Source organism: Pelecanus crispus, chromosome 3, assembly GCF_030463565.1.
Source record: "Pelecanus crispus isolate bPelCri1 chromosome 3, bPelCri1.pri, whole genome shotgun sequence".
In the NCBI taxonomy this organism is placed as follows: domain Eukaryota; kingdom Metazoa; phylum Chordata; class Aves; order Pelecaniformes; family Pelecanidae; genus Pelecanus; species Pelecanus crispus.
The window spans coordinates 40,418,428-40,436,494 of NC_134645.1; the positions used below are offsets into that span (position 1 = coordinate 40,418,428).

At 38.0% G+C, this 18,067-nt stretch overlaps 1 protein-coding gene across 1 annotated transcript in view; it reads right to left on the bottom strand.

The window, feature by feature from the left end:
* The window catches only part of THADA (THADA armadillo repeat containing), a 169,685-nt gene that overhangs the window by 35,782 nt on the left and 115,836 nt on the right, over nucleotides 1-18,067 (bottom strand). Inside the window, exons 30-32 of the mRNA XM_075707613.1 lie at nucleotides 11,305-11,390; nucleotides 614-1,023; nucleotides 138-259 (exon numbers count right to left, since the gene is read on the bottom strand). Of these exons, the coding sequence (XP_075563728.1) occupies nucleotides 138-259; nucleotides 614-1,023; nucleotides 11,305-11,390 (618 nt within the window). The remainder of the gene's footprint in view (nucleotides 1-137; nucleotides 260-613; nucleotides 1,024-11,304; nucleotides 11,391-18,067) is intronic.

Sequence of the window (18,067 nt, forward strand, 5' to 3'; positions counted from 1 at the left end):
TTTACTCAAATAAGCCACACTCACTCTTCTGAAACATGGATTTTAAATGAACAAGATAGTCCAAAACCAATAAATTAATGCTTCAACATGTAAAGGTTTTAAAATGTAAGTATTTTAACATGCATGACAGACCATACCTGCTGGAGATATCTACAGTGTTTAAACTCCAGGTTAAAAGCTCATTTGGATTCATTTTTATAGAGCATTCAGTCTTTGGAAGCACATTGCCGAGATCCATATTATAAAGAATTTCCAGCACCTGCACACACAATTCACAAACAAAGAATTTACAAACAATCTCAACATGAATGTGTACATTTGAGATCAATAAAACCCTGACTTAAACCCCACTCCAAGAACACAAAGGTCTTCTCCTGACAGTGTTAAGAAAGGAAAGAGGAAGTTCTTGCTTTTACAGAGGAACATATGTTAGAGAATTATAGCACAGCTTCTATTCCATGTAAAAAAAAACCAAACGAAAAAGAAAACCCAAAACCACCCCACTCACATACTATTTAAAAAACATCATGCACGTTTGAAATATATTTTTTAAAATTAAGAATATCATTTACTGAAAACATTATCAAATGTCAGTAAAATAGCACCCTCCTACCTTGCAAAAACACTGGAGATTATTTTCCTTCAGAGCCATTGTGAGAAGAGTGCCTTCCAAATCAGCAAGTAAACACAATATACCTCCTCCTTCTGCAAACTGCTTGGAATTCATTTGTTTCAACCACAGCAGTATTGCTTCCAATGCAAGTAGACGTACTTCATGAAACTCACAGTGAAGGAGATGAACTATTGACAATGATGGCTTGTCTATTTTCTTTGCAATAGGTGAACTGCTGCTCTGGATGTCAGGACCTGCAGTCACTGACAGCATTGATATTGCAAGTTTGGTCATGCTCTGAAGATACTGTATCAGTCCTGGTACTGCAGATGAGTAGGGAATACCAGACACCAATTCAGAATCTGAAATAACTCTGTTCATCTCTTCCCAAAATCCAAACAATTGCATTTCTGAAATGAGAATAAAACTAAGTAAAGTGACAAATAGATGATGTTACCATCTGCTCTAGACCATGAAGTGATTCTGAAGTTGAAAAACATCAGGTATGCGAAAGGTATTGCAAGGTAAATTCAGGCATGAAATGAAAACATAGTTCTCCTTAATTTTAAACTGATTCTGAATTATAAAGCCGCTTTCCTAGATATCACGTGTATTCATATTTAAATAGAAAGAAATAAGGACACAAACTTTTCTGAAAACTATAAATTGTTCAACACATGGGATGAAAGCTTCAAACAACTTAAAAAATGCTACAATACTTTGTAGATTGCCTGTCAGCTTTGCTAATTACAGCCATTTGATAAGTATTTCCTTAAATTAAGCTACTAATACAGTCTTGCAAATTGTATATGCTTTGCACTACCGTTGTAGAAAGTGATTACCACAAACTGTATTAAATGTATTTGGAAAAAATGTACGTAGTTTGGAAACCTCAAAAAGCACCAAATACAAACATGCAATCATATTATACTTGACAGAATAGCTCTAAAATCAGAGATCAGGCTGGAGAAAGTGTTGTGTGTCAGCCTACCCAGCTGCAACTGAAATCAGGAGAAACGATGACAAGGCCATTCTGATAATAGTCAAAATCCCACGCTTTGCATAGCTTTAGTCAGAAAGGTTACTATTAAGAAGATGCCTCTTCTACATAAATAGATCTGTCCTGTCTGTACCAGTCTAAAGAATTTACTGATTAAAATATCCAGTATGCTCTTCCTATGCCTATTAACTTTGAACAGTTAACACAGCTAAGAAAAAAGGAGCTGCACTGACATCTCGTGTCAGCACAGGAACTGTGACATTTCAGTCATTTACAGTGGTGCAACCTGCCCACATGGCACAGCTCAGCCCGAGAACCTTCTGTAGTGTATGGCCACCTGGAGCATACTGAAAGGTCCCCGCTATCTGTGATGCCAGAGGGTTTCAGGCTCTAGCAAAGTTGGCAATGTTGACACAAAATGAAAGGGTGGGGGGCGGAATCAATAGTCCTCTCACACACGTAACACTGAAATGCTCACATGCCGCCTTCTCCAGCAGCAGCAGCCATAAACAATTTTATAGTATCAAAGCCAAGATTTTTGCCCAGTTCAGATGTTTCTACAGCTTGTACTGCAAGGAAATTAATATGCTGTATCTGACAGAATTCAAGTACAAGCATGAAATAAGGGAAAATCATGAAGACGTACAGAAAAGAACAACACTGCCACTGGTGTTGAGGGATGTTAGGAGTTTGCAGTTTTTAAAATATCAAAACGCATTAAAGGTAAATACAAAGATTAAAGCAAACCTACTCAGATTTCTTCAGTATCTATGAAAAGACAAGTCATTGCCGTGTAACTTTGCTATTTATAAGTAAGCATTGAGTACTACCAAAAAGCCTGCCCAAGTATTACAATTGAATTGCTGAATCTGACATGAAGCTGCAACACAAATATGGATTCATTTTACTGCCCATGAAGACGTTTCCCTAATCCTTTTTCCCATGCAATTGTGAAAGAGTGGACACCGTGGCTCATCTATTTTATGGCAAGTCTCCTTAAAACTGATGTCTCAACAGCAAAGCTGTCAGCAAAATAAGACTGTCTGCATATTTGCTTAGCCTCAGCACACCATAGAGCAAATCCTTCTGCATTCATCTTGTGCTCCACATGCTCTCCAACACTCTTTCTTCACACAAATATCTACAGAAGGAAAGCAAGCCCCTGTCTTATTACAATGCAGTGGAAATATTCCTGCTTTCAACTTCATCACTAAGCAATCTTTTCTGGCTTTCATGTAAATATTTTCTCTTCTGCTTAACTTTAAGTAAACTCTTTTCTTTGGCTTACACCAAAATACCCAACTAAACCAAAAAACCACACTGGTTCCCAAAGTAAATGTCTGTGTCTGTTATTAAGATACCGTAAAGACATACTTTTATTTACAAACAAAAATCACTGTACAGTTTGAATGACCAGCTGCTGCGAGAAGGAAGAACAAATTTTGGCTGACCAAACAGGGATCCTGGCAAACAGCAGTCTTGTCCGGGACGCTGACAGATGCAAAAAAGCCCCCCAAGAATTAAGTGTGTTATTTCCCCCCCCCCCCCCCCTCCCCCGCTTAAGGATTGCTTCATTTGTGGGGCAGGAAGAACTTCGGCTCTCTCCTAGGAAGAGACACATCTTACACAATTATTTGGCTCTCCTCAACACAGTGCACAAACATACCAGAGTCTTCCTCAATCCCTTCATGTCCGCTACATTGAGATATGCATACAACGTCTATGTCACATCATCTAGGTTTAAGGGGTTGGTTTTTTTAATCTTATTTGTGATCAACTGATGTTCACAGTCAGTTATATGAAGTTAAATGATCTTTTATCATCTGAAAGTAAAGACGAAAGGAAGAAGAGCAGAATGGAATTAGCAGACCTGATGAATCTCTAGCTACAAACCTCCCGAAAGTTCAGCCAGCTCCAAAACTTGTGCCCTACCTGACTTTCTTCTGCTCTTCCCCACAGTGGCATGCAGGCACTATTCTACAGTCTGTTCCCAGAATAAGTAGATACACACATTAAGGACAGAAAAACTTTCCTGCTCAGGGATTAACAAGCTGTCAGCTGATGGACAGTTCAGTTGATCTTTCATCTCAGAGATTCTACAATACGTCCAAAAGTGACAGAAGTCATCTGAATTCCTTCCATATTTAAAACCTAGACTTGTTTCATCACCTTGCCAGCTGATGTACAGGACTGATTATGTATTTCTGTGGGATTTTGGTAATTTTACAGTAGCTGTCTAGACTACTGCCAGTTGGACAACTCTCTGTATCATCAAGCGTATACTGTGGGAGAGGCTTTTTTTCCTGTATCTGCGATTATGATACATCTAACTATTTGCGATAAATATTGAGATCAACTCCTGTATGCAGCCCCTCGAGCATCCATGCCGTCTTCCATCTTCCTATAGAGCTCGAGAAAAGAAAAACAAAGAAGGGAAAAAGGGGAGAAATTATTACCGACATCAGAAAACTTACTGACACTCCGCAAAGTCAGATAAAAATTATGAGAGCGGCGACAAAATGCTGCCGTGTCTGCAGTACAATGTTATGGGAAGGGAGTCCAAGCATCAAAAATCTGGATATTCATCATCATTCACACAGATCTGAAAGAAGTTTCAATTATTTATAGACTGAGAAGAGGTTAAAATCCTTTGCATTCACGAACTACCATCTATCCAAGGGTATCTGAAGAGACCATATGAATAGAGAGAAGGCTGAAAGGTAATCAGTGCCAAGAAGAGATTTTCCTAGACAAATACTAAGGAGAAGCATTTTCTTTCGTATTTTCCCTTTTTATTAAAAGTGGCTTAGGCAAAGTCACTGGTAAATGGAAAAAAACCCTAAAAAGAACAGAAACGTGGAACTAAGATAACTGTTGATGATCAGTAAAAGGGTGTATTTTAAGCAGGATGTTTTCTTTTAAAGACACCTGCAACAACTTTGACATCAGAGACCAAGCATCAGTACTCACAATACAATTCAAAACTACAAACACGAGTGATTAACAGAATCCACGGATAACATATTGTAGAGGACAGAAGCATCCCACTGCATTTAGTATAGTAGAAGGGAAAGTTTTCAAAAGAAAAAAAATAAAGGGGAAAAGAAAAAAGCATTTGATCTGGACACTGAGGCTGCTATTTTTCTTACAGCTTCTCTCTGGCACAGCACTGAGTTTTCTACTTTTTTTGCATTCATAGGAAACCATAAAACCCCACGGAGACAGTGCAAATCAGTCAGTGGTACACATGCTGGAATCTAAAGAGAACCTGAAACAAGATTTTAGAAGGATGAGCAGTCTCCGTCTTCACATGGGGACAGAATTTTAACTGCTAACATTAACAAACATGATCAACTCCACTCTCCCCTAGTGTCACTTATTTCCTGTAACACCTTTCCATATTCCCTGTTCAACACAGCATTCCAGCAATATCACGCTCTACCCTCCATGACCCTCCTCCTTTCACTGTGCCCCCGCGATCTTTCTGAAAACACTTTTACTTTCCTCCTCCCACATCTGTGCCACGAGTTCTGCCTCTGATGTTTCCTTGACAACCCGCTGGTGTTGCACTCCTCTGCCTCCTTTCTCCCAAAACTTATTCCTTTCAGCCTCAGTCCATTTGCTTTGTCCTTCTGTCTCACACTCACTTTTGCACTGTCTTTTGGCCACCTTAACATAGTATGTCCCTCACTTGATCTGCCTCTGGCATTTTACTGTCTGTGCAACTCCCAGTCACTCCCTGTCTCTTGACCTCCAACAATCCCATCCTCAACTTCTTCATTCTCCTCTCTGCATTAAATTAGAATATTGGGTACCCAACTACACTTCCTTTTGACTTGTCTAATTTAATGTCAGTAGGCATAGGCCATTTAGATGATTCTGTAAGTATGTTTTAAACCTTTACCTTCCTTGACTCAAAATAATAACATTGACCAAGTGCCACAGTCAATATATGGGCACACAAAGTTTATATAATTGCTGACATAACAAACAAAAATTGCTTTCAATTTGTTCAGATGGACTTTCTTAAGTTTAAGCTAATTAGACCAAATAACCAAAACATGCATTAACAAGCTGCCAGTGTTTTTGTTCAAATAACTGTTTGGTCACACTTCTTAGGGATTTAGGTAAAGAAAGTTAAAGTGTGGCTAATATAACCAACCTAGTTATTCCTGTCCAATTTTTACCATTTAAACGTTATCAGTTTTTAAGCTAGCCTGCAGAAAAACTTATTTTGGTCACCATTTAGCTTCTTTTCAAAAAAAGAAAGAGTAAGAAGTACAATATAGAAAAAAAAGTGGGCACAGCCTTTAAATGTTATTTAAAAGTCCTACAAATCATATCGTTCAGGAAAAACTTTGAAGAGATTCCTACTTAAAAAACAATTTGTGCCTTCACAGCAAAGCATCTCGAAGTTTGATAATACATAATATTTCTACTAATACATTTTATAATTTCTAATTAAAAGGGACAAATATAACTAAGAGAATGACATTGCAATATATGCTATTTAAAACACAGTATTCTGTCATATTTGAGAGCACAAAAAAAGGACAAAATCAGCAGTTGCACGTAACTGCCCATGTTTCTGATCTCAAACACACATGTGCAATACACAGTATTTTTTGCAATTGTTTCTGTTGTTCATGAGCAGAATTTAAGTATCTTAACTAAGCTACATCTACAAAAGGTTTAGCTATTTGGAAGACAGTAAAATGGAAGTCTGTTTTTGCAAAGCTCAAGGAAAGAATATATTACTGAGAGCAGAACACTGGCTGCTCCATTTTGATATCAAAACAATCTATTTATGAACAGGATTAATTATGTAAATACTGAGTAACTGTTCCCACTGACGACAACAACAGTGGAGTTTGGTTAATCTCACAAACTTTTATAAATTCTTCCACCTCAAATGCAGAAAGGAAAAATGCATGGTTAGACTTCAAGTGGCAGCTTCTCCTAAATCACAGATTCATCCTATTTGACATCTTATTTAAATGTTTTCTTTTTCTCATCAAACTTGAATTTTGAAAACACTATACTCGATAATAGGCCAAACCAGCCAGGAGACTGACAGCATAAATACAGGATAAAAGAACAACTAGGATGAATTATCTTTAGCAAATTTTTCTTTTATCTTTTCTCTGACTTCTGTTCTACACCCCATTTCTTTTATGTTTATGTGCTTTATGGACATAACACACTTTATTGACAAGTACCTTTTTTTGAATTTAACCCTGGGTAAAATGCACTTTTATTAGTCAAGTAAATTTTAGCAAGTTGCATCCATTTTTCCCTTCCCAAATTGATAAATTACTATCAGAAAACTGTTCTGAAAGGCCAGCAAGGAAGAAAACGTGACCACTTTGTCTTGTGGCATTCTTCCTCTGTTACAGAGAGGAAAAGCATCCCAGATCTGAGCTTTCACTGCAATGCACTGCTCTGGCTCCTCTGCTGCCAGCACTGCAGGATCACAGTAATGCTCTCATCTTAATGTTTAGCTTCAGACACTGATTTCCAGGAGAAGAGCTGAAAGCAGGAATACCCGTGATGGATGCTGTCAAAAGTCCACATATTCAACAGAGGAATCCTATCCACTGTAACACTATCACAGCACAGCCTGCCTGTAGTCTGGCATTCTGTCTCTTGCAAAGCCCATCTGAAGGCATCAGAGAAAAGTGTGTAACCTTAGACACACAAGTGGATCTGTAGCACTACATCTTCATAGACCTCACCTTCTGACTCCCATTGATCAAACCTTGTGAATTTACAAATCATTATAAACACAGCTAAGGCTGGACATGTTCTCACCTGGACTCTGAGGCATTTTTCCCCTCCAAAGATCCCTACGAGCATTATTTACTTCCTCCAGTAATGTTTTAAGTGTGAAGTTCGGGAACTTCCCTCTATGCCTACACCACTTGCTTTGATGCTGGTTTACTTTTGGAGGGGTAACTTCACTGCTTTTTAGCAGTGTACAAGTGCCAGAAAATCCCCTGGAAGAGGACTGTGTTGTTCTACCCATTAGGACTGGAAAGGCCCTGGTCATCAGTGATTCCACATCAATAACAAGTTACTGTGGAGCCAATATATATCAAAGAGGTATGCAAGAACAAATTCACTGGATATTACTAATCCTTATTTATACTGACAATAGACATTAGCTCATCAAATAATCCTAGAACTGGTAAGATCTTTTGTTTGCTCTCAATAAAGGCAAAAATAGTATTTTTATTTATACATTTTAACATTTTTTTTATATACATTTTATCCTTTTTTTTTTTTTTTTTACGGAAAAGTCTTGATGCAGTTTTTTCTGAGTTCCAACTGCAACTGATAACTGAAAAAAAAAAAATGTTTTAAGTTTACATAGTCTTGGCATTATGTATTGCTCTGCACATCAGAAGACCCTCAGGCACATCAGGAGCCGGAAAAAATGCTCTAGGTTTTGAACTAGAGCGTATGAACTCAAGCAAAGCAAGCTGTATTTTCCCAGTGATGTGAATCAGGCAACACTTCCATCCAAACTAGCAAATCAGAATAATGACGGGGTTTTTTGTTTGGTTGTTTTAACATAAATAATCACCATTTGGCCAGCAATAAATTTTTAGTTGGACAAGATGCTTTTGGTATCCGTTACTCCCTGCCTTCCTTATCCGACATTTTAAATTGTTTTGAATTTGTGAAGTAAATTCCCTAAGGGCTGTCCTGCACTTTAAGAGACAGATTTTATTAATTGAAGACAACAAATCACTTACAGAAAATAATCGTAATGTAGGAAAGGCCTAGGCAGGGTTGTACTCTGAAAGCTCTTTGTAATTGTAGCCCCTTTAGACAGGCATAATCAATTAGAAGTGGTCTGATTTTAACCAGTTGCAGGCTCATTACATTGCATTCCCATTTTTGTTGATGAAAATCAGTTTCAGCCCATGGCCTGGAACTCATATACAGCACTTCCTGGGGCCTCTTAGATAAACACATCAAGAAACAGTTTTATTTGGATTTGTCCTTCACCCTTTATTCATTGAAACAACTTTACAAACCAAGATTAAAACAGAGAAAAATTGGCTCATACCAGAGATACACATACATGAGTAAGACATTTAATCTCAGAAAATTATAAAGCTTCAGTTAATAATTATTCCTTACAGAACATTTAAATGTGAGACTCAAAACATTAATTTTTAACTGCTGAGTTTAGTCTTTCTCTTACTGTGTCATGGGACACTCAGGTTCTATTTAATATAAACACATTACTCCTTCATTTCAGAAGGGCTTCTGCCTGTGATATATAAAATTGTCCCTAATGTATCTTCAAGTTTTCAAAACCGTATTTCCAGTCTAAGTTTCTACTCTCTAAAGATATTGCCTGCAATATATCATTTTAAACCTATATAGGAATGAAACTTTTAAGCAAGACAATACTAATGAACTATCCCTGAGCAGAGAGAGTCTGCAAAAATAATTGCTTTCCTCTACAGAAATTGTACTTTACAGCACCCAGGTTTGGAACAGTCCACAGGAGCTTTGAGAAATAAATGAATCCACTACAGTCAGTAATCCAGCCACAGCATGGTGCAGTCCCTCAGGCTCAAAGGGCTATTCACAAGTCAAGGGCATTTAAAAAAAAAGAGGGGGGTTTCCTGGTGTGGAGAGGTCACTAAAAGCCTCTGCAAATGTGCAGCAATTGTTTACAAACCAAAACAGACAAAACCCCCCAAAATAACTGAAACAGGAAAGAGACTGATAAAGGAAATGTAATGCCCACTAAGCAAGCAAATGAGGAGACCTCACCTAGAATACCGCCCACTCCTTCATGAAAGAAAATACAAAAATAGAGTTGAAGGGTGAGTGACGAGAATAATCAGAAGCAGAAGAAAAAACTTCGTATGAAGAGAATACAGAAACACTGGGATGATTCATACTACAAAGGAGATGAACAGAGGTAGAGGATCATGATTAAAAAAAAGTGTAAAAATTAATATTCCAAAGAGGATCTACCTTTAAAAAAAGGACTACTCACAAAAAAGAAAGGTGATGAGCCCAACTATGGTTGAAGGGGTTTTTTGGAGGGTTGTTTTTGTTTATTTTGTAGATGGAATACACAGCTAGACTTTTTAATGTATTGCAAAGGATAAACACCAAGGCCAATGGCATATCAGAATTTAAGAAACTTTATGTTGTATAAATAACAAAAATAAGTAAACGTACATTGTAACATAAGAATTACTGATGGTAGATATAGCCTACCCAAAAAACCCGTTAAGGAGTCAGGAAAAAACTTAGCCCTACAGGCATGCTATACTGAAACTGCTTTATATGGGGTGGTTCGTTCCTCCCTATAAAGCATGCAGCCCTTACCTAGTCACAAATAAGCGGTCAGCACCCGACAGAATGAGACCTATTATGGTGCAACATCACCTGGAAATTTCCTTTACCAAACAGTACATCTTGACATGTAGGACCCATGAGAGAGGATGACTCTTCAGAGGACATGAAAGATCTGACCCATCTCCAAGAGTCCCCGATCACCCTGTCTTCCTGTGGTATAGCGGAACCTACCGGTCACATATTTTCTATATGTCTATGCTTCTGTTAGAGGGGCTAGATTCTGTATCAACCTATCTGAAGACATTCATTTCGGACATGTTCATCACCAACTCATTTTCCTGACAACTATCACTCTTCATGAGTGTGTGGTATTGCCAGTGCTACCCAGAAATGAGCAGCGATTTGAACTGTGCATTCACAAGAAATCACACAGACAGCAATTATGGAATTAGAATGGAATTACTTCTACCAAAGGTCCAAGCAAAAAAGCAAAAGGAATTAGTTTTAAAATGAAGAGTAGCCCCCAAAAGAAGACTATCTGAAATACAGTTCCAATGACTTAAATGCAGTGTTAAAATTAGTCATTAAGAATTTTAATGAAGTGAAAGAACTATTCTTTAATTGCCTTCCTGGACTGACAAGGTTATTTATGACTCACTTGTTCATAAGAAATTAACAAACCAGGCTCACAAGGAAGCTAGTAACAGCTGACCAAAAGCTGCCTATACACAGTCACACTTGAAAGGGTATCCCCTCCTCCATACCTTTGTTTTCCTTATTGTTTACAGTATGTTTTGTATTGTTGCAAACAACACTGCATCATTAAAACCACTCATAGTTCTCACTGGTCCTTCAAACACTTCACAGTGATAAAGAATCAATATAAAAGAAGAAATTTAAAGAAGCTCTCAGAGTTGTTCTGAACATGAGAAAACACTGTTTCTCTGAAACACTTTCAGGTGTCTCATGAAGGAACAGCTCTGTGGCTTTCAGGAAAGCTTAAAGTTGCAATATTCCAGGGTTTGGATTTTGTTTGTATTTACAATCTTGGATCAGGAAAACATTTTGGAATGCTGGAGGGGATCTCTCTTGTTGTTACACAGTTCTAGGCTTAAGAATACTGCAAGATCATCTCAAGCTTTGACATGGAGCTGTACCTCATTCTTCTCATCAACAATCCCCAGGACTAGCTCTACAGAAGGCAGAATACAGGGCCCTTCTACACAAAGTAGCTAAAGGACTCCAGCACTCTGTAGATACCATGAGTAGAGGTAATATATTGTTTCTCCAGATTCAGCAGAGCTCAGAAATTTCCCCACAGATATTCCATCCGCTTTACAGAGCAGTACCTCTGACTTACCTTGCTTTTGAAACTTGCTCAGGTGAGTACTCAGCATCACAAGGACATCAAGATAGGCAGCTCTGGTCACCAAACAAGGATTTGGCCTAGAAAAATCAAATTACTAAAGCTTAAACATCCATGTTCAGAAACAGCAGTGAAACACACCAGCTTGGTGTGCCTATTTTACATCAATGAAGATCAACTACTGATCAAATCAGCCTGCATATGCAAAGTAATTAGGCCAAGTTATCTAAGCTTCACTTCCTAGTCCATTCTGAATGACAGCCTCCCTAGCAGAACATCAACATGCTTCTTCCACCCATTCCACCAAATCGCAGTTTATACATTTCATTATTATTGGATGAATCAGCTTGCCCTGGCAACTAGTCTGTCTTTGTTTTGTTTATAGATAATGCGTGTAATTGAATGCATTAACAAAAATAAGTCTTCAGGTCTTATTGTTACAGTTCATAAAAGAGAAAATTCCCCATGAAAGGTACCTACTACATCTTTTTAATGGCTATGGCGCTCTGACTGTTCTGATGAAGACCACAGAGGCATGCATGTTTTTAAAATTAGATTTCCCCACCCCCCCGAGACAAGAATATTGGGGTTTTTCTGTGTACAATGCAAATGGGTAATAAGCTGCTTTCTGCTCTACCTCTTCAAGTTGCAAGTGATAGACATTTGCTCTCCAATTAGAAAAGTAAAATTAGGTTAACGTCTTCATTTTACTCTATATTGTTATTACTGTATGTTTCAGCCAGGAAAACTTTTCTTAAAATATAACTTAGTAAGTGAACAAACAGGAAATCCAGTTCAAACACAGAAATTATTCTGATGAGTCCAATGGGACTTGCACTAAAACAAACTTTTAGAATCAAGAAGCACAAGCTTAAAGTATGACTAATTCTGTTCAGTATTTCATTTTTATTTTATCTGGCACTTTCTTTGTATGCTTATTTTGATGTTTGAAACTCCTTCAAAAATTGTTAACTAAAAATGTTCCAACAAACATTCGCAACTCTGTAACATCTTTAAAATTCAAGAAAAAAACTTTTTCAAATAAGATATGTGATCATGACATAAATATGAAAGGTCAGAGGTTCTTGCATGGAAGTTTGGCAGCTGTTTTTTCCTATGGAGAGTTAGTCTATGATCCTATTAAAAAAGAGAACTTTTACCAGAAACCTTCTCACCTTCAGTAATAAACTCTGTAATAAGCCTAAATTACTTATGCTTACTTTTATGGTCTACAATATTAGGCATCCATATAACACATAGCAGACTACATGCTACCAGGATTTCTCTTTGGAATTTTTCTTTTGCATAAAAGAGACTTTTTTGACACTTTGTTACTAGTGAAGCAGTCATGAACCTCCCAAAACTTCTCCATGCTTGCTTCTTACCACTTGCCTTAAAGCATGAGAGCTAAAACCCTGCCTGCAGAGAAGATGCACATCATTAAGAACTGATACAATAAGAAGCCAAAGCAATTTTAATATGGCCTATTTTGAAAAGCTGTATTAGGAAGACTTAATTTCTGTCCACCCTGAGTAGGCAAACCTCTCTCCTTAATCCTGGGCATCCAGTTGTTGCCCAAGCTGTTCTTCACAAATCTGTGTGAAAACACCACCAAGAATTACTCACAGGGTTAGGAGCTCAACCCACGAGAAAACAGAGTGACAGATCAGTCAAAGGCTTACAAGAAGAAACAACAAAGAGGTCTCTCACAAGCACTGAGAAAATGGACGAAAGCACCCATGACAGATTTCAATTAAGTTGAGGAATATAATGCGCCTACTGCACTTCAGCTCCCTTGAAAAATGGAAAACTCACTTATTATTCACTCATTTCACTGGAAAGAAAATTTCCAATGTACAAACTGTGCCTTAGGAAAAACATGGCTGACGCAACCTTTACTGAAGAAGTAACAACAGCAATACTGACGTTTTTTTTATTCTGGTACAGCTTTTAAGCATTTACCACTTCATTTTGAGTATGCGCATATGCATGTTTTGATTTTGAAATGAGGCTTTTCTAGCATACAACATGCCAAACGTTTGTTCTTGGCTGGCTCCATAGCTCTGGTGATGCTAGTGAATTCTCAGCCGTATGTGCCAGACGGACACAACAGGAAATTCAGTTTTCCAAAACCAAGAAATTTCAGTGGTGTTCAGACTGCAGCAGAAAGCTCAGTCTTGAAGACAATCAAGCTGTGATTTGCATAACAGACCTGACAGCCAAAAATCACATGCTGAACATTTCAAATGATGCACTGCACAGTATTTAAGATGACCTGTTCGTGCAGAACTTCAACAATGAGAGTGGGAAGAGTACAAGATGTTTCTTTTTTAACACAGATATCCAAATGAAGTGGTGTTCTCATAAACAAGCTTTGAGGAAATCTGTCTCCAAACAAGAAAGTCACAGCAGTAGCAAGGGTGGGAGCTCCAGGCATCTGGAACAGCGTTCCTTTTCTTGTCCAAAACCCAAAAATTACTTCATTTCCCTTCCAACCTGGATATTAATGGAAACAAATACATCATATGCTCACTCCAGATGATAAACTGTATGTGACTCTGAACAGGATACAGCCAGAGATGGTTAGGACTGCCATATCTAAGGGCATGCCCACACAGAAATATAAAATGGGTATCAAAACAATATTCATACTACTGCACATATGCACTAATAGCAGGCTAGTGATGTCAGTGCAGAGATCCATACCTCATTAAAGTAATGTTTTGCCTACATTAGCAAGCAGGTTGGTGTAACAACAGCAGATCTGTGAAGCCAAACAGCTGGTACCAAAGACCCAATGCCCACCCTACATACCATGCCCAGATGCATTAAAACATCATTTTCAGAAGTTCACCTTGTTGCTTTTTGTTACTCTTTTGAAACAGAGTTTATAGCCAGCCTGCTCCAGGAATCTCACTGCACTTAGAAGCTTATCCCAGTTTCTAGCACTCCTTCATGATGCTGTACTTGGAGGTTGACTGTCCAGGTAGAAATAAAAAATGAGCTCACAGACAACCACTGAGTTGAATTTCACTAACAGTCAATATTGCAGAATATTTCAACACACCTGACTGAAGAGACGTCAAAGGCTGTCTGCCCTGAGTAACAGGTAGAAGGCAAGCATCATCACAGACTTGACCAGAGGGGAAGAATACACCTGCAACCTTTAGAAGCACAGGCAGGAATGGAAAGGATTACTGCTTAGAAAGAACCAGGCCCAGAAGAAACATGTTTCTAATTTAATCAAGGAGAATGACAGGAGGAGCTGCCATGTCCCTACCAGATCATCATGAAACTCCATAGAAGATACAAGGTAACTGGAAGAACCAAGTCAAAGAAGTTAAAGGGACTGAAAGTCTTAAAGGGTCTACAGATTTGTTTTAACTCCCCAAAGCTCCAGCCTAACAGTATCTTCAGTAAGGAAAAAAGTGTCTTTTTAATTATTCTTTTAGGTGGGTGTGGCTGAACAGTAGATAAATCTGAAAACACAGGTGGCAGTTTCCATACTATTAATTTTGACACATTATAGCAGATTTCTGGATTAGACACTGAAAATTAAGTCTTCCAAACCTAGCCAATTTCTTATCATTAATGCTGAACAAGTAATTGGGGACAGGGTAGTCAGACTTCTTTGTAATTTAATTTTCAATTCTGGTATGTGAATATAAAATTAGAAAAGAGTTGAAGTCACTGGCAGGAGGAAACCTTTTGTTAGCTGTTAGAGTCCAGGGATTTTTTTTTAAGAGAAAAAGGTTTAAGGAACTAAATAGTCCTTTTAAATTCACAGGCTCCTGTTCAAATGCCTTTGAAGAGGCCCAGGTTAAGCACTTACAGAATATTATATGACCGGAGTAACAATAAGCTATTTGTTTTCAACAATGAACTGCCTGGTAGGTGAATCAGGAAGCGTACCCTTCCGGAGATATTCCCTCTCTGGAGATGTAAATCAGACTGGGCAGGTTCAGAAGCTCCACGTGCAATACTGCGTTTTGCTCCAGCTGGCTCTGGCTACCTACAGTAGCACTGGGACTGCTTTGATTTCTGTTCTGCCTTTACCGCCTTTAAGTACCACTGATTGCAGCTTAGATCTATGTAGCATGAAATCAATCCTAGACTCTCACAGTCTGGAGCTCTGCAAATATTATTTTTTAAAAGTTTGATTCACCTTTTATAGTTAAGTCATGCTGAATTTAAGGTAGTCATTGGTTTGTTTATTTTGGATGGCAGATCTGATGCAAACCAAACTGGCATTTATTGAAGAAATCAGCAATATGTGGTCACAGACCTACTGTGTAGTACCCTGCTCACCCACACGGTTTCAACTCTGTCAGGAACACATGGCTTAACTTCTAAAATTCAGTTTCTATTGCATTACTGTTTGTTTTAAAGAAGATCAACATTAATGAATTACAGAGCAAATTACCTCCTCTTCCAAGGGAAACAACAAGGAGCAAAGAACATGGAAAGCTCACACATTTGGCCTCAATTCCATCAGAACACTGGGAAAAAGATTTAAACAAACTAAATATACAACCTCTTGCTCCTCTAACCACTAAGGTCTGTAGAGGCCCTTAGACATAATTTCTACTCGTTACAGGACACCACTTATAACCACTCAGATTTCTATACATAAACGAGGATGCCAACACACCTTCACATAGAGCAAGTACCAAAGAATTTTGATGCACAACTTTTGCAGATTATCATTCTCTTCTCAAACTCCCAATTTTCAGTTACACTGTCAGATGACAACTATTTTCTCCTGGATCATTCCTCTTTTTCCAAAAGAGGATCACCTCACTTAGAGATGAACAACAACAACAACAACAGTAACATTAATACATTGCATTTGTTACATAAGAGAGATACAAATCACTGATTATGAAATCAAAGCTGTTTGTGTTAATGTTTATAAAATTAGGTTTTGGTTATTCTAGTCAATGGAAATTCAATGTTTTCCAAAGAGGTAGTTTATTTTGCTCATATTTTTCCTCATTAGGAAACAGATGTTGCAAAACTATTAGCAGAACTGGCACTATAAATATACAGCAACTTACAGTATTTACTAAACATAAAAATCAAAGAATATTTGCTCAAACTCTCAATGAGCACCTTAAATTTCAAAAGCAACCTGCCAATCAATGTCTATCAAATAAAAACCTGTAACATCTCTCTCGTGAATTACTTTAGCTGTAGGTATCTTAGCATAGTCAGCTATCTTAGGGATATCTATAACAAAACTTTTGTAAAAGGTCTCAGAAAAGCTCTGTGTTTTGCAGTCTCCAAGCTCTTAGAAGAGTCTGAAAGATTTCAAATCTTTCAGCCAGGGCTGCTTTATGAATACAAGCTAATCTCGTTTGTCAAACTGGAATATAACTTTATTAAATAACTAACAATATAGAATTTCCTCCTAATAGTATGTAACATGTACATCACAGTCTTGGTCACAGTAAAACAATACAGAACTACGCAGGGTGTCAGCCAACATTTTTCCAAAGTACAGTACAGTGTTTAAATGACTGTTAGCTACTTCTAAACTACACGCTCAAATTGGTTACTCTCAGCCCCAGTCTTTAAAAATTGATGACAAGATTTGGCTCGTGAATCAAGCTAATGTAGCACTCCAGTCAAAATTATACAACTTACGCAGCTGCCTTACAAATCCCTGTAAAAAGTTCACGACACACTCTTAAGCATCAGGGTAAAGAAACCAGTGCTGGCAAGATTACAAGGGCAACTCTTCCAAAGGCCAACTCATAGCTGCCTTGAGAACAAGAGGAGAATCGTCCGTATGACTTGTGTGACTGTTTCCGATTCAATTTCCAAAATGATAACTGCCTACTCGTTCTCTAGTCTTTAATGAAAAAGTCACTCTACTGCAATGCTGTATGTTTCTGGAGCCTTTGGAAAGGCTGAAACAGCCTAGAATTCCTGGAAGGAAGACCTTTTCACAGGATTAAACTTATCAATAGTATTTTAGGAAGAGCGCCGTGTTAAAAGAAAAAGAAAACCTGTAATAGCTAAACACCACCCTATTCTTCTGTTTAAACGTTATTGTCATTAAAAAACCCCTCAGCAACACCTATTAAATTTTCTATGTTAGCTGACAGAAAAAACAACAGCCTGATAGTGTTGAATTTAAACCCCAAGTTCTCCTACTTTCTAGCCACCAATATCACGTACAGTTTTTGCTTGCAAGAGATAAATCGAACTGGTTTCCTAAACATCATATTCTAGCTAATACACAGGATGCTATTGCAAAAGCCTTTGCAAAAATTCTTGTATTTCTGAACTTTAAAAACATTTCGGATGAGTCAACATTTTACATACAATTGAGGCTGGAACTTGACCTTTAGCTCTGGCATAAACGCAGGGAAGAATTTGGATTACAATCATAGAATCATAGAATCGTTTAGGTTGGAAAAGACCTTTAAGATCATCCAGTCCAACCATTAACCTACATTACCAAGTCCACTCTAAACCAATCAAGGGCAGACTAGACTAAACCATGTCCCCAAGTGCCACATCTACCCGTTTTTTGAACACTTCCAGGGATGGGGACTCCACCACCTCTCTGGGCAGCCTGTTCCAATGCTTGACCACCCTTTCAATAAAGAAATTTCTCCTAATTTCCAACCTAAACCTCCCCTGGCGCAGATTCAGCCCATTTCCTCCAGTCCTATCGCTAACTCCATGGGAGAAGAGCCCAACACCCACCTCACTACTACCTCCTTTCAGGTAGCTGTAGAGAGCGATA